Raw genomic sequence first — 21,931 nt, 5'->3', positions numbered from 1 at the left:
TTTCTAATATAGAGAATTATACAGTAAAGAAATTCTTCCTCAGAACCTTATTAGGGATAATTTTGATTAACCCAGAGTTTCAAGTTATAGCTTTAGGAGAGAAATATAATCCCTTAGCGTTCAAATATTTTTCCACTGAAAGAACTTTTGGGACTAAGGTAATGTTTTAGTAAGGAGAAGGCTATGAGAGGGAGAAAAGAACTTAACCAAAATTTAGAAAGTATGCAGTCAATTCTCTTATATTTCATTATTATAAATTAATTACATTATTTTAACCTGATAAGTACACACACACACACACACACACACACACACACACACACACACACAGAGCAAACATTTTACATAATGGAGAACCATTCGATGCATTTCTTTTAACTTACGGAAAAAGCAAAGGTGATTGTATCACTTAATTTTTATTCAGTGCTATACAAAAGCTCTAACTAGCATGGACAAAAAAAATAAATATAGGTCTAGGGACTGAAAAAAACTGTCAGTATTCACAGAGGATATGATTGTGAAGAAACTCATTAAATCTACATACAGAGTGTGAATGAAAGAATTTAGCAATGCTGTGAATAGGCAAAACCAACTGCATTTCTAGATATCATTAATAAAGAAGACTAAAAAATATTCTAATATAAATCTAACCAAAGACGTGTGAGATTTCCATCAAGGAAACCATAGAACTTTACTAAATGAATAAATAAATAGAAAGATATACCATGTTCATGTATATCTGGTTAGGAAGACTCATTGTAAAAATGTCAGTTCTTTACTAATCGATTTATACAGCCAATGCAATTCCTATCAAAATCCCTACTTTTAAAAAAAAGAAATTTAAACCGATTCTAAAATTTATATAGAAGAGCAAAGGGTCAAGAGTAATCACTTTTGAAAAAGGACAAGATTGCTGGGGACTTGCCCTACTATACTTTATCAAGAACTAGTATAAAGTTATGGTAATACAGACATGTGACACTGGCACAGGAATAATCACATACACCAAAAGAACAGATCAGAGAGACCAGAAACAGGCCCTCATTTTATGGAGACTCAATTTATGACACAGTTGGCTGGCACTATAGATCAATGGGAAAAGGATGGACTTTCAATAAATGTGTGGGAGCAAACTGGCTAGCCATATGAAACAAAAAATGAAATCAGACTCCAGCCCCACCCCATAGTCAAAACTGATTTCCAGGTGGATTGAGGACTTAATGAGAAAGACAAAACATTAAGATAATAGAGGAGGAACTGTTAAAGGAGACACCAACAGGCACAAATTACAAAGGAAAAGAGAAGTAAATCTGACTACATTAAGAACTTTTGTTCACTGAAAAATATCATAAATAATGGTGAAGGGGAAGCTTCAATCTGGAAAAAGACATCTACAACACACATAACTGACAAAGGATTAATATCCAGTATATCACAGAACTCATACAAATTTGTAAGAAAAACTCAACCAAAACAAGTAAAAAACATTTCCACAAGAAACACAAAGAAAAAATAAACATTTAAAAATAGGTTCAAACTCACTAAAAATCAGGGAATTAGAACCAAAACCACAAGACTGGAAAATTGAAAAAAACTGACATATGAAATATTGGTGAGAATGTGGAATAGCTAGAATTCATACATTTCTGGTAGGAGTATAAACTGGTGCAGTTACTTGGGAAAACAATTTGGCATTATTTAGCAAAGCTAAAGATAAGATATCCATATCCTATCATCAGTAATTATATTTCTACATATGTAACTTAGAGAAATTTGTGCATGTGTGTACTAGGATATATGTAAGAAATGTTCATGGCAATATTAGATAATAACCACACATGAAATCAATCCAAATGACCGTTAACTAATGAATAAATAAATTTTGGTAAATTTATTCCTATACTATGATACAGCTATGAAAAAGAATAAACTATAGCTACAAGAAACAATACGGATGAATTTTAGGAATATAATATTGAGAGAAAAAAGTCTTTAAATAATTATATTGATATATAATTAAGAAATGTGCAAAGTGAAACAATACACTGTTTTGAGATACAAATAGTAAAACAATAGAATTCAGAATGGTAGTTGGCAAGGAAGGAGATAGAATTGGGAGAAGTTCCTTAACTGGATGCCAGGTATAAAGGTAGTCTTTGTATTTTATTCTTTATATCTTATACATATTTTAATTAATATTGTTCTGTACCCAATATTTTAAGAGACAAAAGCTTAACCTCTCAAAATGAAGACACTACTTCAGTTTTTCAAAATCAGAACTGAAATTATTAAATTGATTAATATTTGGCAATATTTGACTGTTAGTATCTTTAATACATAAAAAGTTCATTTATTATTAAACCAATAAAATGCAAACATCCAAATAGAAAAAGACATATATGAAAGCAGTTTACCCTCCACTCCCCTCGATCACAACCCACTGAGAGAACCAAAGTTAAGAAAAGAGTATGCATCCTCCAACACTCTTCTCAATGCTCATGCAACTTCAATTACATGTTTAGTATTTGTTCTGTTTTGTTGTATCAAAATGAAATAGTATACTCCTTATTCTGACGTGTTTTTTTTAAATGACTTTCCCCATAAAGTATCACAAATATTCTTCCAAGGCAATACACATAGATCCTTATTCACTTTTTTTCTATAGCTGAACAATATTCTACACTATAGGCACAGGATAATGTATTCAATCATTCCCCTATTGATGAACATACTGGTTGTTTCTAGTTTTCTGCTACTACAATTAATGCTGCCAAAATTACATCTTTGTATATTAACTTTATAGTCTGGCACCTTTATTTCTGGATTCAACAAACAGTATGTGTATTTTAATTTTAACATATATTGCTAGATAATTTTCCAGAGAGATTGTAATCCACATTGCCAAAGGCAATATATTTGTATGGCTGCATCTCTTAACTTTTTATCTTTCATTTAGGCATTAAAAAATGATTTTTTAGGTAAAAAGCAAAGGAAGAATTCATAAATGAAGAGATTGGTTTAACTAAATAAAAATGATAAAACTTCCATATATAAAAACATTATATAAAATTTTTAAGTTAAAAAACCAGATAAAGTAGAAACTAGAGAATATATGGGCAATATCTGACTAAGAATATCTTTAATATATAAAAAGTTCAAAAATCAATAAAATACAAACACCGAAATAGAAAAAGAGGATGTGAATAAATTATAAAGAAATTAAAATGGCCAATAAATACACTTAAAAATATTCAACTTCTTTAGTTATTTTTAAAAATACAAATTTTAAAAATGAGAAAGTTTTCTCTGGCTCATCAAATCTATAAATACATTTTTAATAAGGTAATACCCAGGGGGATTTATCATATCCTGCTAGAAAGCACCTTGGCAATAGTATCAAAAAATCTTGAAATGTACAAATACTCTGACCCTGGTATTCCACTCTAGAAATTTATTCTAGGAAAATAATCAAATTCTTACAAAGATTTCTGTGTATAGATGTTCCATGTTAAATTATTCATCACAGAAAAAATCAGAAATAACTTGAATTGTCCCACAATAGAGTGTGACATAAATTATGGTTTGTACATGGGATAGAAAACCACACAGCCATTAAAAATTTATTTTTGAAAATAAACTAGTAAAACAATGTTTATGATTAAAAAGGTACAGGCCAAAAAAAAACCTATGTACAATGTGATCTCAATTTTATTATTAAAAATATATATATGGATTATCCTTCTACACTTTCTGTATCTTCTGAACTTTCTATAATAAACACTAAACATATACTATGTTATAATTTTAAAAAATTTAATTTTTAGAAAGGGTTCTCTCCTTGTTACTCTTTCTTTGACTATATACTAAAGGTAATTAAAGTAATTTTTATACTTATATTTAAAATCCTTTGTCATTTATTTGAAACTGTCAATCAGTGTGCCATTGAAAAAATCCACCTGGAACTTCATTATATTTTAGGTAAGTATATTAAACAAAGTCACAAGTCCCATATTCTTTTATGAAGCCTAGGCTTACTAGTGTATACTGAGATATTCTCTAATATCTTGATATCACTGCATTTAAGGAAATAAGATGGATTCACTCAGAAAGATTGGTGGTAGAAGGAATCTTTTTACATTAATGTTATCCCCCCCACAAAATGATGAAATATTTAAGCCTAAAACTTACCTCAAAGGTGTGGTCTAGTCTGTATACTGACACTGAATTTACTGCACTGACTATCTCCAGGACACCATTGAAATTATTTAAATCTTGAAAAACTTGCAGAATTTCTATAATTCTACTTAGTACTGCCACCCGTTCGTCAAAATTTTCTGCTTCCACAATGCACCTACCAAAAAAAGAAAAAAGAAAAAGAAATTCATGGCTTAGAAAGCAATTTCCTCACCTCATGTATAAAAAAAACAAAAACATATTCAGCCAGGATTTTACCTTATATATATAACTTAATATTATGATTATTAAGAATAAGACAGAGTAAGTAAAAACTTACTTTTCAAACCAGAGCGTAAGATTTGTGGTGTGGCGAATCATTTTTAATAAATTGGGAGAATTTATTTCTTTATCTTCTTTCGTCCATACACTCCCTACAAGTTCAGAAGGTTGAACTTTCCTGTGGAACCAAAAATATCAATGCAACTTAACCTTTAAAGGATTAGTATCGAAATTATTTAAAGATCTCCTAAAACTTACAAATAAAGACAATTAACCCAAAAGATAAATGGACAAACATAAGAGGCAATTCACAAAGCAACAGACCAAACTAGCTACAAATATTAAAAAATACTTTATCTTTTACTAACAGAAAAGAATATTAAAATACAATGAAATCCCAGTTTATGCCTATCAGCTTAACAAGAGTCTGATACTAAATGGGTAAAAATGTGAAAAAACAATAAATCTCCAACACTGATGTGCAAGTAAAAATTGATACAACCACTTTGTAAAGCAATCTGTCAAAATCTCACAATACCGAAGATACACATAGTAGATCACCCAGCAATTCTATTCCTAGATATATGCTCTAAATATTAACAGGTTATAAGAAAACAATTATAGGAATGTTCAATGAAGCATCTCACACAACCTTGAGACTTATCGTCAAGAAACTGGATAAATTATGGAGTACTCATACAATTCAATACTATACAGCAATTAAAATAAGCAAACTAGAGCCATACTCATCAACTTGAACAAATGCCAGAAACAATTTAAGTAAAAAACAAATTGCAGAATGATACATAAGTATAACCAGTTTTAAAATGTACAAAACAATGCTATATATTGTTTACGAATGTTTACATGTGTATAAATTATAAAGATATACATAGGAATAGTAAACACCAAATACAGGGTAGTGGTTATTCCTTGGGAGAAAAAAAGAAATAGGATTGGGGAAATATATGCAAAGGATTTCAATTTTATTTGTAATACTTTTGTTGTTCATGAGCCCTCATTATATTATTTTCCAAATTTTTTGAAATACTTGAAATATTTAATAAAAAAGTAAAAAAAGAGCCAATTAAATCATTGTATACAGTGAGTCAGGATTAGATGATTTAAAAGATTGACCGGGGCATTGCCATCCTACATACTTGGCTATTAATTTTTTTAAAAAATGTTTTTAATCAGTGAACTTGAGTTCAAAACAGTTTTTGAAATTAGTTTTCTTAAATTGGTCCTATTATTTCACCAAAAGTTTGCAGTGCCAATGTTTTATGTATGTTACCCGTCTTCCATATATATATATCACTTATTCTATGTTCTGAAAGCAGATCCACATAAAGCTAAGTCCTTTTTTTTTTCTGATGTCGATTCATATAACAGTCACTCTATAAAGAAAAACTTGATTCAGCATTATTTGCTTTGTTATCTCAAGTAACAAGTCCTTTCATTCCTACATATCACAAATCCCACAACATAAACAAAAACCACCTGAATTCCAAATTACTTAAAATATACAATGACATTCTGAGTCAGATGTTGACAACCTCCAACATGTGTGATAAATTCTGAAAAGCACAGCCAGGACAAACCAGAGGCCCAATTCTAAAGAAGGCAAAGTTTTATCTCTAGTGTCTTTCTACATTCTCCATTAATGCTAAACTTTATATAGTCTTACTTTTCTCTGTGTAATCTCTGTTAAAAAAAAGAAAAAAGTCTGCTAACCAGGATAACTACTTAAAGGTATTTGTATTTTAAAAGGGGTTCCTCAGTACAGAAAAGATTTTGATGGAATGACAGTGGTGGGTGGTTATTTTTTGATGGGGGTGGGTTTGGGGGGGTAGCATTATCAGCAAGGCTTATGTCCTTCACAGGACCCTGGGTTTTAAATGAAAAACAAAAGCTTAAATTAGAAGGGAGGAAAGGACCAAAAGGGGCTAATGCACTGGCAACAAATAGTGGTTTAAAAAAAAATGATAGAGAAAGAAGTTGACAAAGTAAGCTGAAAGGAGAGAAGATTGGTTAGGAAGGAATGAGATGCCTGAGTTAGTAATTTTGGAATTAGAATGATTTGGGGTGATGACAAGACTCAGAATATGACCTGATTTGGAGGTCTGATTTGCAGTAGACTATGACACTGGAAGTGATGAAACCATGAAACTAAAATGTTAGGCTGTGAATGGGTGATCTGTGTGGATATAAGGTGATGGCAGGAATGTTTTACATATAAAGACAGATGATGGCATACTGATTAAAATAAATAGCCAAGCACATGTCTAGTGATCCTTATAAATATAAGACCTTATAAATGAAAAAAAAAAGATTCAGAAGTTTTAAGCATGGTTCATCATCACATTACTTCAGAAATAACTTTCCTTTAAAGTTAATGTTGACTTCAAAGAGCTGAAGTATTTGAGGCTTCTTAAAAGAAGTTAAGAAATCTTTATTCCTCTAAGAACTTTGTTATTCATTTACCTAACCTAACCTAACCTAACCTAACCCAGTAAAGCCCCCAAATAAAATTTTGATCATGAAGAATCTTAAAAAAAAAAAAAAAGAAGAAGAAAGCTTGTTTCATTCAATATTCTATTTACTTGGCTGCCACGAGCCTAGCATCCATACTGACTGACTTAGCTGAAAGAACTCAATAAAGAAATCTGAGAAAAGTATTAGGAGTAAGAACTCGGTGACTGCATTGAAAGTGGTTGCTCCATTTAGTCTTCTCTCTGCCACTGCTTTTATAAAGGATTACTAGTACCAAATTTATGCCTAAATAGCAGTATGTTTTAAGACTTTTACCTGCAGAACAGACTGCAGTTTAAAAGTGTGCTATGAACTTTCCAACACGTCCCACAGAATAGATGAGCTATTTTTAAGTACGCATGAATAATTTGCTAAATGTTCTGAAAAGAGAGGTTATATTCAAGGTTCTTGAAAACAGAGCATCAAATTAAAGTTAATTTCTACCTGTAGAGATCAGATTCCAAAAGTGTCAGCTGACGTGCAATTTCTATTGGATGAAGTGTCATGAGATCAAATGTTTCAAATTGTCCTGGTCTGCTGATATGCCATTCAATTGGCGGAGGTGGACTTTCAAAGGTAATATTATGGCTTATTCCATTTGCCTGAGCTTGTTTCTTCCTCTTAATGATCTTAGCAATTGACTCTACCCATTTCTTCATGGCTTTTCCTAGAAAAAACAAACAAAAATGCCTTGTATTTGAAAGACATAACTGCAAAACTTCATACAATCTTTAACCATCAACCAGCTTCAACAACGATCAACTCAACAGCATCTTTTTTGTTTCATCTAACCCCACTTATGCCCTCCCTTCAATCCCTTTGTTTTTTCAAAACATCTAAAACATATCGTTTTGTTCACATTTAAGTATGTATCTAAAAGTTAAAGACTTTAAAAAATAACAATAATCATTATCACACATAAAAAAATGACAATAACCTCTTAATACCATCAAATATGTAGTTAGTGCTGAATCTCCCTGATTGTCTCATAAATGTTTTCTTATAGTTTGAAATAGGATTTGAATAAGATCTACATATTGTGCTCAGTCAATATGTCTCAAGTCTCCCTCAAACTACGGGTCTCCTGCTTTATCTCTCATTTTGCTTGCAATGTATTTTTTGAAACTGAATCATTTGCTCTATGGTGTTACCCAAGTCTGAATCTTGCCAACTGCATCCCTGTGGTGACATTGCTATGTTTCGCTGTTCCTGTATCTTCTGTAAATCAGACACAGAGCCTTGATTTGATTCAGGATCAACTTTTTGACATGAATACTTGCAAGAATATTTCCAACAGGAGGCATATAATAGCCAGTTACTTCTCTTTTTCTGATGTTACTAGTTGAGAAATTGTAATATTATATCACTCTTTCTTCACTTAGTTGAATACTTCTATACCAACAAACGTTCACACATCAATTATTTGGTTATCCTGAGGTATAATGTGTATTAGAAAGGCCTTTAGACATTAACATGATGATTTACTTGCTTTATTAGAATATGTCTATGTATTTTAGAAGTTTCTTAGATCACATATAATCTAATGTCCTTAATAAAAACATTATTTAAAAATTGGTACTATAAACAATTTTAAGGCACACATGAAAAAAAAGTACCTTAAACATCTCAAAATTGAAACAAATGAATCACATTCTCTATTTTAAGTAAAATTCTCCTTAAAGAAAAAATTGGAGCTGAAATACGCTAGGTTTAGTTATGGTATTCTTAATTAATGCCTTATAACAGTAGATAAAACACAAATGTTCTTGATTCATTAATATACATTTGATAACATAAACATTTGTTTAAATATTCATGGCCTAGAGTTTCATTTCATGGGTTGTGTTCTGAAACTTCAGGTAGGGAACTCCTATCTTTTAGGTGCCAAAAATACACCAAAAACTTTTCCAGGGGAAGTAAACATTATTTAAAAAGTGGTTAGTCATTCAAAACTAAAGAATAAGATTAAGGAGAAAAAGAAAACAGGTAAAATTATATAAATGTTTAATTAGTTAAAGGAATGGCAACCTTGACATGAGACAAAATTAAATGACTTCAATTTACTAAAGAGAACTTTTGACTTGTTTATAAGAAAGATTTTCCTTAAAAAACTTGAAAAGGCAAGTTTCTAGGACTTCAGGTGGCTCTAAATATATGTGAGCTCCTTAGAGTCTAAAAAAATCATTCCAAATGTTGTTCAAGCTTTTTAAAAATGAAAAATAGTTTAGCTTCTTAAATTAAAAGTCACACAAATTTAAAAATAAACTCATGTGCGACATAAAGTTCAATCAAACCTTTAAATAATATACCTCTTACACTTGAAATGAAGGATTCTAGTCTTTCAAGCAACTCCAAATCTCTTTCAAAGTCATAAAAATGGTGTTCAACCCAGTGCCGAAACACATTTAGGATTCTATAAAATGGAAAAAAAACACATTTTAGTGAAATTCAAGCATTCAATTACACTTCTGTTACTTCTCTAATGCTATGGTGATAGCTTTATATGTAAAGGCCATTGTAATATGCAAAGAGACTATAATTTGCATTTAATTAATATCGTAAATATAAATTACGATATTATTTAAATACAAATTATTTAAGACAGTATATCTTCAGATTGCTTATTTAAAAATTATACTTTAAAAAAATATTTATAAGCATAAAAATTGTGGTTCCTACACTTAATTACTCATTTATGTTCAGGAAAGTACCTTTCCTTTATTCATATATATCAAAATTCATATTCTATACTGTATAAAAGCTATTTTTACGAGCTTATATTAAAAAAGATTTCTTTTAAGATCTAAATTTTTATATATTTTTCACATAAGATGGAAAACCAACTAAGATTTGGTGTATTTGATTCTAAATCCAAGTGCTACCATCAAATTTTTATGTAATTTACAGGTATGTCCATATTCTTATTTTAGTTCAAAAGACACAAATATTTCTGACAGACAGGTATTCTGTTTTGCAGTACCACAAAAATATTACTTATAACCATGCAGGTACAGATTTAATCAATCTATACAAATATAACATTCCATTCCCCACTCTTATACTGTGAATTAAATAGATTAGCATTTTTTTCTTTCATTATTTCAAAGAGTGACTCCTTCTAGGTTAGCTTTCATTCCCCCTACTTGACAGACAATAGTTTTTCTCCCAGACTAAGAAAATTCTTTAAATCTCTATAATGCTATCTGTATTAAAACCACCTAAGTCACATGTGCCTGGTTAGCTCAGTGGCTTAGAAAATATTTCAAGAGATCACAAAACTGTTAGCTTCTAGTTTACACAAGGTAAATCCAAATAACTGCTTCCGTTTCCCCTCCTTCCTAGTTTCTACAGCATACAACGTAATCTAAAAATTATCATGTAAGAGAAAAAAAATCTCATAATTAGATTTTATCAAAATTAAAAACTTCTGCTCATCAAAAAACATTATTAAGAAAAGTAATAGGCCACAGATTGGGAGAAGACATTTGCAAAACATTTGTCTGACAAAAGAGAGACATCCAATCCTGCTAAATACAACTCAATAATAAAAAGATAAACAACTCAGAAAATAGTTCCCAACATCATTAATAATCAGAAAAATACAAATTGAAACCACAAAAAGGTACCAATATACCCCCCACCAGTGTGGCTAAGGTATAAAGGCTGACATCGTTACATGATGATGAGGATATGGAGCAACTGGAACTCACATACATTGCTGGTGAGAGTGTATTACAGTACAATTACTTTGGGAAAAGATTTGGCAGTTTCTTTTAAAATTAAACATACACCTACCTTACGACCCTGACATTCCACTTTGAGTTACTTACCCAAGGTACTACATGAAAAAATATATTCACAAAAATCTCGTAAAATAAAGTTCGTAGCAGCTTTATTCATAAGAATCAGAAACTGAAAAGAACCCAGGTGTCCTTCAGTGGAAAAATTAATAAACAAACTGCAGTATATTCATATACCTGAATACTATCTCAGTAATAAAAATAGAACCAATTACTGATACAAGCAACAACATGCTTAAAAGCATGTTCAGTGAAAGAAGTCAGTCACAAAAGAGTATGTAAGAATCCATTTGTATGAAATTCTAAAACAGGTAAAATTAACCTATGTAGGAAGATGAATACTGCTTTAGACAATGAGATAAAAAATGATTAGAATGGGAATGAGGGAACCTTCTCAACAATAACATTTTATATCTTGAAAGAAGTTTGGATCACAGAGATGTATGTTAAAATTTACCCAAAGTACACACATTTTACAACAAAAGAACAATACACAAATACTGTTAATGATATACAAATTGAATACTTAAGGAGAAGTGTACTTTGAAATACATCCCTCAAATTAGATGATTAATGGACCAATAGAAGAATGATAAATGAATAATGTGACAAAGTAAGTCTAGCAAAATGTTAGCAGTAGATCCAGGTGGTGAATTTACGAGTGTTCATTATAAAATTCTTTCAACTTTGCTTTACATTAAAATTTTGTAATACAATGTTGAAAAAAGTTACTATCATTATAAAATTCATAGTAGTCCCCCCTTATACACAGAGGAAACAATCCAAGAACCCCCAAAGGATGCCTAAAACTCTGGATAGAACCAAAGCCTACATACACTATGTTTTTTCCTATATATACCTGATAAAGTTTAATTTATAAATTAGGCAATTTCACAGACGGAAGATTTGTCCTTAACCATAGTTAGCAAACTCAGCATACAATATTTTTTCTTTTCTTATTAAGTCAAGAACTTTTACCTTTTCACTTAAAGGAAGCACTTTACATTTTCTCTTTGGCGTATCCAAACTGCCAGCATCACTACTCTTGTGCTTTATTAAGTAAAATAAGGGGTACTTGAACACAAGCACTACAATATTAGACACTCGAATTGATAATTGAGACAGCTAATAAGTGACTAATAGGCAGATACAGTATACAGTGTGGATATACTGGATAAAGTGATGATTCACGTTCCAGGTGGGATGGAGCAGGACAGCGTGAGATTTCATCACGTTACTCAGAATAGTTTGCAATTTAAAACTTATGAATTGTTCATTTCTGGAATTTTCCACTTAATAATTTCAGACCATGGTTGACTACAGGTAACTGAAACCACTGAGTGTGAAACCATGAATAAGGGTAGACTACTGCATCATTGCTAAAAATCCTTCAGTGCTTACAGGACAAGGTTAACAACTTGGTTTAGATTTCAAGACCACCTTACCACCTCTTTCCATATAGTTAATCTCATCTACAATGCCTTGCATTACAATGTCTTCATTCCTTGTTAAGTCGATTGTCTTACCGATTTCCTCTGGGTACCATTCTCATTTCTGCCTTCTTGCCTTTGTTCATACTATTTCCCATAACCTTGAATACCTATAATCACCATTCTGCCTATCTAAGTCCTACATCATTTAGAGATAATCTCAGATTTTATCTCTTTCAAGATGCCTTCCCTAATTACTCCACCATTATCTTAGCTATTCCTGAAATTTCATAGGGATGTATTTTTCTAAACCACTTAAACACAAGTAGAATAATGCAGAACTATTTCATGTATCCTTTTCCCCCAACAAAATCATAATATCGTGGTGGCAAAGACGATATTCTATGTTATTTCTCTACTCATCATAGTTATAAGCACAGGGCTGAGAACAGAAAATGCTTAGAAATAAACACTTAAAGAACATACATGGCTAATCATTATGTTGTATACCTGAAACTAGTATAATATTGTATGTTAACTGCAATTGAAAAATTTTAAAAATTATAAAAATAAATGCGGTTATGATGACTAAAAAAAAAAAAAGACTACATATGACTGAGCATCTAAGATTATATTCTGCCTCTATATAGCAATCTCATGTTGTACCTTATGTCAAGGGGCTTAATTTGAGCGTGCATTATTAGTACAATTGCATCATAGCTAGTAGAAAAAAATTAACTGTTTCTTTATTGCTGATAGGTAATCTTATTTTCTTATATAACTAATAACACATTAAAAGTTTTGGCTGAGAGACATATAAAATGCATTTATTTGTGGCAATTATTCTGGAAAATAATATACTCAGTTCCAAAGTTGCAATTTATTGGTCAACAGTAATCAAGGAACCGTAACATTTACAGAGAAAAAACTTTTTACATCATATTCAATTAATAAGGTATGCCAGTTTTCCCATGGAAAGGGATAGTAATACTTTGGTTTTCACTTGGACTATAAAGAAGGCTAATCAAAGAAGCTTTCAATTTTTAATGTTCAGTGGTAAAAAAACAACACAGATTTAGGAAGTCAGACAGATATGAGTTTGAATCCTGTCCTGCCACTTTATATGACCTATCTCAAGCTACTTTACCCTGCTAAGTTTCATTTTCTTCTTACATAAAGTAGAAATAATAATTGTGTTGTGAGGATGAGATTAAAAAAATAAAGCATTTAGGCACACAGTAAGTACCTAACAACTGGCAGCTGCTATTATCAAATACATTTTTAGAAATTACTGAAATTATTTTTTTAGATAAAGTAACGAATGCTGATTCATTCTGTGGGAGAAGAGCTTCAACTTCCATACAAGGTGTGATCAAACAATACGGTGAATGGTTAAATAGAAAAAATTTATTACAGCAAAAGACACATTGCCATTAATCCCCCTCAAAATACTCCCCCTCGCTTCAAACACACTTATGTCATTGTTCTTGCCACTTTCTGAAGCAGTTCTGGAAGTCCTCTTTCATGAGTGTTTTCAGTTGCGCTGTCATGGCTGCCTCGATGTCCTGAATCATTTTGACTTTGGGGAAGAGGCAGAAGTCCCACGGTGCCAGATCTGGTGAATAAGGTGGACGACGACACACTGTAATGTTTTTATTTGACAGAAATTGCCGTACCAGAAGTGATGTGTGACACAGAGGGTTGGCATGATGGAGGACGATTTACGGCACACTTTAAAACACACCTTCTCTCAATCACAGCTCACATGCAACTGACTACACCAAACAAGTTGAAACTTGTCACATACTGTTACTAAGGTTCGACGCACCAATAGGGTTCCCGTATTGAAGATCCCTGCCTTTCCATTGGATGGCACTCAGCAGCAGCATTCACCGTATTTTGTGATCACAACAGAAAGGCTCGGTGTCACACATCATTTCTGGTACGGCAATTTCTGTCAAATAAAAACATTACGGTGTGTCCTCATCCATCTTATTCACCTGATCTGGCACCCTACAACTTCTAGCTCTTTCCCAAAGTCAAAATGCCCATGAAAGGTAAATGTTTTAATTCAATTCAGGACATTGAGGCAGCCATGACAGCGCTACTAAAGACACTCATGAAAGAGGATTTACAGAACTGCTTCAGAAAGTGGCAAGAATGATGGGATAAGTGTATTCGAAGCAAGGGGGAGTATTTTGAGGGGGATTAATGGCAATGTGTCTTTTACTGTAATAAATCTTTTTATTTAAACATTCACCTTATTTTTCTATCATACTTTGTAAATATTATAAGCTGTAAAAAAGCCCCAAATTACTAGGTGATCACAAAGAGACATGAAGGAAAAAGGGGGGGGGGAGTTGACATTAGACAAACTCATATGCACTTTTATAATTTTTACTTAATAGGTATCCTGGATTGTAAGCATAATATATCACATGATAAGAGATATGTCATGCAAATAACACATTATATTTTAATAATTAAAATACTTCAGGGTATTCAAAAGTAGCTTCACATAAAGAACTTTGGAAGTTTAACTTAACTGCTATGAGGTTAACAATAATACCTATACCTAAATTAAGAGGTAAGAACTTTTGTGCTAACTAAATATTGAAAATTGAATGGCACATAAAAAAATATAATATTCAAGTCAAACCTAAGTTGCACTGGTTGGACATATTCCTTGCGAAACCTTTTAAGGTCTGTACTAATTGGCTGCTCGCCTTTCTCTACTGCCAATTTATCAGCTTCAGTAGGTTCTGGCTCTGGAATTTCAAATCTAAGAAGAAAAGCAAAATAAGAGAAAATTTTCATTGTTCACACATAAGCAAAAAAGATTTCAAATACAGCAGGAAAAATATTTTAACTAAGCAACCTTCTTTCCTACTAGTTACATGAAATTACAATTACTGATAAACTTCCCTTACAGCATTATGTACTATAAAAACATGCCCTTTGGATATACAGCACTAAGGTTTTATATATTAACTTTTATCAAAAAAGTTTAATAACCAGCACTTATCGACATAAAAAAGGTCAATGGAAAAGATCCAAGAAAACATTCTTTAAGGAATTTAACCTCTTTAAAGAACATAACAGAGATGGCTTATCTAATAATCTATCCTTAATATTAAAAAATAAATAAATCTAGACATAAACTTCCTTAAATAAATGAATATAAATGCAAAGAGAAAGCCCAAACTCAACTTTAAACAACATTTTAAAACATACTTAAGTGGATAACAGAAAAATAAAGTTAAAAAAACACACAAAACTTTGCCCAACCATAGGAAATATAGCTAAAATATAAGTCTAACATGTGCTTTTCTTATTTTGGACATGGAAATACAACTGAGCAAATCTTCACAGCTCATTACACTGACTCAGTCTGCTAAACTTAGTTTCATACAACAACATACTGATAGGGGTCAAGATAAAATTCTGGTATTAAGTTTTAAAATGTGAAACGAAAATTATTTTGGAGTCCATCCAGAGACTATATTTTAACCTATATAAAGCACAAAAGTGCCACTAATATACTCAGTAAAAGAGAAAAATTCAATCTAAAACTTACTTTTTAAAATTAATGATAATAAAGAAACTGTTCCTTTTTTAGATCTAATAATAATGTGATTGTAAGAAGAGTAAGTACTTATCTTTTAGAAACACAAACGAAAATATTTATAGGTCAAATACACTGTCTAGGATTTACTTCAAAATACAGTTGTCCCTTGGTATCCATAGGGGATTGGTTCCAGGACCCCAATGGATACCAAAATCCACCAATGCTGGAGTCCCTTAGTCAGATCTCCACATCCTTGCATATGGCTACAAATAAGGATAAGGAATCCTCGGATAAAGAAGGCCAATGTAATCCTGGGGTTAGGATTTGGAAGTTGGTAGGGAAACAGATGACACGTGTTGATAATTACTGAATTTGAATGAATGATAAATGGGGTTATTATATTTTTCTATTTACTCTTATACGTGTTTTGAAATTTTCCATAATAAAAAGTTTGTTTTAAAAGTGAAAAGTAAAACAGCCTCTTTTAAGGAAGCATTGCTTTATTGTACAGAAAATATTTCATTAAGATACATAGCTTTTTAATCCTCTAAAATTGGGTCTTCCTGATTACTACTATAAATATTGCTAAGACCTGAAAACACCTCTGTTATAAACAGGGATTTCATTAAGCACGTTGTTTAAAGAGAACAGAAATACTGCTAATTTAATGCCAAATAAATTATGTTCAAAAACTACTTGAATACATACTAGGTACCTAGTACTCTACAAGTTAAAAATAGGTAACTTTTTACAAAGTGTTAAGTGAAATAAATATTTTTCTTACCGTTCAATCAGTAAGCTTAGCAATTCCTGTGGTTTACAAAATGAACGATATGTAGTAAGAAAAGTACGAACAAAATTGGGATCTGAAAAGGTAGAGCATAAAACAGGTTGCATGTTCAATTTATTCAGCATATTTTGGAGGCCTTACTTCCTTTTTCGCTTTATTCTGGCTCTTCCCACTGTGGCTCTTCCTGCCAACCATGGTATTTCTTGAGAAATGAGGATTGTTTTCAAATTCAAGACTCATGAATATACAATTTTTACGAATATTTAGTAATTAATGAAGTTAACAATATTGTATTTTAGAGATGTTTAATTAGTTATTTATTCCTTTCGATTTTGCAGTATTCTTTTTATATTTTAGAAACAATCCATTATATCCAGGCCTCAAGCATTTTTGAACATTCTTGAAAAGCTTTTAGATCCTTGGCCCTAGATAATCACTTGTAACAAGTTTCACATACCTGCATACATATGATATGTTAACCTTTCAATTAATTTCACCACAGTTCCTCCTTTAATGATGGGGATTCCACTTCTACTTTGCAAGTTGTCTTCAAAAACAATGTTTTCCTCAGAGTCTTTTACCACAAAACGATATACTTCAGGACTTGGTAATCTCAGTGGTTGCTCATTTTCTTCTTTCAATAATACTGAATCTAGCATTCGATCTAGAGTACTACGATAATGAAGAGAAATAAGTGCTGCCATCCAATTATTTTTCTCTTCAGCAGACTTAGCAGCAAATATTATGCTGTTTTCATCTTTGGATACTAATTCAAAAGCATGTTTGTACTCACAAGTATCTTCTTTATCAAATATTTGTATTTTTCTCATGACAAATTTTTCTTTTAATCTGTATTCGGCACTACTGTAACCTGGAAGGCGAGACTGGCTATGGTTGGGTTTGCAGCTAATCATTAAACCATCAAAGAGAAAAATATGCCGTTCATGTTTAGCACCAATTCTCGTCAAAGGACCTTCCATAATAAATTCATTACAACATTGTCCAATATCTTTGCCTTCCCATCCATCTATGTTTTTCTGAATTTCATTCATTTTTTTAATAGCCAGGTGCTTGCTTCTTAATTGGCGATTATAAAAAGGGCAAACAGAATCCCTGAAAAAAATACCAAGACAATTTTAGCTTTTCAATGGCTAGGTAACCCTAATTGCTTTAAGTGTAAACTACCTCAAATCAAGTGACAAAAATATTAAATGACCAAACACTAGATTTTGCACACAGCATTTACTTTCTTCTAATAACTTTACCACTAAATGACACATGCTTCAATTTCATTATTGTGAAAGAGAAGCACTAGAGACTCTATATTTCATTCCTTTTACCACAAAAATTAAAATTATAAATAATCCTATATTTTTATATAAATTATACAAAATATTAAATATATCTTTTTAAATTTTATTACATATATCTTAATATGAAAATGCCAACTTTAAAAGACTAAAAGACACACAAAAAAGTAAAACAAAAGTGTAACTTTTAACACGTTGCGTACGGCGGGGTTTAAATCCCTCGTGAAGATTCTCGTGATCCGCACGCAAAGTGTTAAAAATGCACTATCATTGTAAGTAACACTTCTTGAGAAAACCAGGTATCAGATGTAAATAAAATACTATGCAGAAGCATTCATATTTTCAACGGTTTGGAATTACCCAGGTCGGCGTCGAGGTGAATACTGCTTGTAAATTCGGTCCATACTACCTTGGAGATTCATGAGAGCTGTAATAGCTTGGTTCAAACATTCTTTGTCTTCTTCTTCTTCACTACATGCTTTCAATTGCTAAGAAAAACCAAAAAGAAAAATTAAACCTGCATTGTTCAATTCTTTCCCTTTCTCGTAATTAGAGGAACATAAATAAATATTACAAATTCTAGCTGAATTTTAAATATACTTAATAAAAACACCTATAATTTCATATAGTTATGCATACTTCCTGAGCCCTTAAACCAAACCTCTTTCTACATAAGTATTAGGTTGGTGCAAAAGTAATTGCAGTTTTTGCAATTATTTTCAACCCTTTAAACCGCAATTACTTTTGCACCAACCTATAAATACAGTACAGATATAAAATCCTATTCCCATAGCAATCAGAAAAGAAGCAAGTGTGATAACCATTTGGACATTTTCCAGATATATAAAAACACTTCAAAACATGAAGCTTAAAAGTGACTTTTATTTATTAATTATGAATAGAAAAATAAGATAAACATGCAAATTATTTCATATTCTCTAATAATTAAATTCTTGTTTTAGAGATTTCTAAAAGCTTGAATATCTGTTATACAATATAATCAAGTTGTTAACTTTAGCACGTCAATCCATCAAAACTTTTCTGAAAACAGCACCTCACAAAGGATTCAACTGATATTTTTCACAACGTAAAATTCAACCAGTCTAGCAAATATCAAGAAACCATGAAAGTTAATATTGTACTTTATTAATCCTTAGAAATAAGATTTATATACTGCATTATTAATCTTAACTTTGGCTTTATTTATCCAAAAATCTCTCTTATATCTCACTCTCAAAAGGGAAGAAAGTTTACATTATAATATATAATTCAGATTGGATGATGCTCCAATGTTTTAATTTGTTTGACAGAAGAATTCAAAATGGAGCATTATATATATATAGAGAGAGAGATTACAGGGATATATTTATGCAAGAATATAGAAAAATTATAATCACTTCTTTCAAACAAATTTTAAAAATTTAAATATATTTCATGATCTTAAACTACTGTGTTTCCCTGAAAATAAGACCTAGCCAGACAATCAGCTCTAATGCGTCTTTTGGAGCAAAAATTAATATAAGAGCCGGTCTTATATAAGACCCGGTATTTATTATAACATAGTATAGTATATATGACTGGGTCTTACAGTAAAATAAGACCGGGTCTTATATTAATTTTTGCTCCAAAAGACGCATTAGAGCTGATTGTCCAGCTAGGTCTTATTTTTGGGGAAACACGGTACCTTACAAGAAATTTTGTGACAAATTCTCTTTCTATTCCAAGAACAACTGGAAAACCATTCAGCAATGGCTCCCCTTCCTCCTCAAGAAACTGAATGGATATTGTTTGAATACTAGGTCCATTACCTCTCATTTCTATATTCTAGAAATTATTCTCTATATGGAGCACAGAGCCATCTGATATTTTCCAAGATACTTTCAATCAAATCAAAAGATTTGCAATATAAATAATTTAAGTGACTATCATTAGAAAACCTTAATCTCAAGGTTAAGAAATGAAAAATTGAAAGGATGAAGGAAAAAAATACAAAATACTGGAAGTTTAAAAAAGGATCAGTAGTTGATCATTCATTCTGACTTCTAAAGGTGAAAATCACTACCAAATCACTTATGCAATTTTAAAGGTTTCTTATACAAAGATTCTTCTCAGCTCCACTCAATTTCCTTAGTAAATATGGGTATTCTTGATATAAAATACTTAATTACAGGTTTTTTGTTCTTACTGCTTTTATTGATTCAAATTTCCAAATTATCACTAATAATGATATTCTACCAAAATCAGAACTATTTTTCAACTTAGGTGTATGAGGATACTAAATTCTATCTAGTCGGTCTTCAGGATGCTCAAACTCCTCCATATAAATGGCCATGTCATTTTTAAATATCCATGTAATAATTACAGGCCATCAAAGAAATAAAACTTCAAGCTATTTAAAGCGTAAGATTTTCTGGTGATATCAGTATATAAAACAATGGCTCTGTTTGGTATAACCTTAGTCCAATAATTTGCTAAATATTTGTTGAATTTTCAGAAGAATAAACATCAGATTAATGAATATCCAAGCTAATTCCCTACAGACATTTAGAAAGAATATATTCTAAGCATTTACACTGACAGAAATTACCACACTGAACTACTTGCAAATTACTCATGCTCTTTCACACCCCTATGGCTTTCTACCGCTTCTTATCCACCTGGTGAATTTAGCCCCTGTGATACAGTTGAAATGCCGCCTCCCTATGAAGCTCTTCCCTTTCCCCGACCTCTTAAATTTTCCTTTTGAAATAGTATCAAATTTATAGAAAAGCTGTAAAAATAATACAAATAATTCCTGATACTCTGAGTCACCAATTTTTAACATTGCATCATTTTGTGTGTAAGTGTATGTGCACCATTTTCCCCCCTGAACTATCTAAGAGTAGTTTGTAATACTATCCTTTCAGTTCCTTGCTGAGGAAGAGAAACCATTGCTAAATGGTTCTGAGATTGTTTTTGGAATATGAGGAAAACTCAAATGTATCATCAATTACTCTCAAACAGTATCATTCCCATTTACTCCTTTAATATTTCAGCAGTAAGTCTTAGAACAAAGATATTCTTTCACACTATAGTGATCAACTTCTGGATATTTAACATTGGTAAAGTTCTATGACCTAATTTACAGTGCATATCCAATTTTGTCAATATCCTAATCATGTCCTTTAGGGCAATTTCCCTTCCAATACAGTATCCAATGTTGCACTTAGGGGACATGTTTCTATTGTCTCTTTGAATCTGAATAGTTCCTCACCATTTGTCTTTCATAATAAATAACACACACATACACCAGAATAGTAGGATAAACCCCTATCTAGCTAACGCCCATATGAATTTTTCTAACTTCCCTAGACAGAGTTAGTTACTCCTGCTTCAGTGATCCCATATTACTACTTATACTAGGCACTTACATTGCAATTATTTGCTGTTCAACCTCTTCACTAAACCATGAACTCTTTAAATACGGGGATATGTTTTATTCATTTTTAGTATAGCACCTGCAAATGGTAGGCTCACAATAAGGTAATTAGATGAGTGGCTACTATACAAATACTTACAATTTTGTTAATTGTTTAGACAAATAACAAACATTTATTGAACTCTTATTCTGTGCATCTTATTCTTATTCTGAACTCTTATTCTTTATGCATTCGCTTAATCTTTGTTACAACTCTGTAAGATAGGTACTATAATTACACACATTACAGACAAAGAAACTGAGGCACAGAGAGATTGAGTAATCCACCCAAGATGAGTGGGAAAGTTTGTATTCAAACCTGGAACTCTGACTCCAGGGTCCATACTTTTTCCCACACTACTACACTGCCTGTCTACAATGACACCAGGTACAATTATGCAAAGTACTGGTTTATGTCTAAGTCTGGTGACCATGAGTTGAAAGGGATCCCATGTTAAAAATAAACTGGATAATTACAGTTTAAGAAATATAAAGAAGTGTGCTTTAGAAAAGAGGTAAAAGAGAATAAATACGCTTGCAATATGCAAACTAAGTAATAAAGTGGTAGTGATCTCTCATTAATGTGTAA

At 31.4% G+C, this 21,931-nt stretch overlaps 1 protein-coding gene across 1 annotated transcript in view; it reads right to left on the bottom strand.

Annotated features, from left to right (window-relative positions):
• Positions 1-21,931, bottom strand: part of SOS2 (SOS Ras/Rho guanine nucleotide exchange factor 2) — an 81,372-nt gene that overhangs the window by 14,757 nt on the left and 44,684 nt on the right. Inside the window, exons 9-16 of the mRNA XM_019725650.2 lie at positions 18,246-18,373; positions 17,033-17,688; positions 16,570-16,651; positions 14,877-14,999; positions 9,297-9,400; positions 7,432-7,654; positions 4,514-4,633; positions 4,189-4,351 (exon numbers count right to left, since the gene is read on the bottom strand). Coding sequence (XP_019581209.1) covers positions 4,189-4,351; positions 4,514-4,633; positions 7,432-7,654; positions 9,297-9,400; positions 14,877-14,999; positions 16,570-16,651; positions 17,033-17,688; positions 18,246-18,373 — 1,599 coding nt within the window. The remainder of the gene's footprint in view (positions 1-4,188; positions 4,352-4,513; positions 4,634-7,431; positions 7,655-9,296; positions 9,401-14,876; positions 15,000-16,569; positions 16,652-17,032; positions 17,689-18,245; positions 18,374-21,931) is intronic.

This window comes from Rhinolophus sinicus, linkage group LG03 (assembly GCF_036562045.2).
Source record: "Rhinolophus sinicus isolate RSC01 linkage group LG03, ASM3656204v1, whole genome shotgun sequence".
Lineage (NCBI taxonomy): Eukaryota > Metazoa > Chordata > Mammalia > Chiroptera > Rhinolophidae > Rhinolophus > Rhinolophus sinicus.
This window is presented reverse-complemented; position numbering and strand designations above follow the sequence as displayed.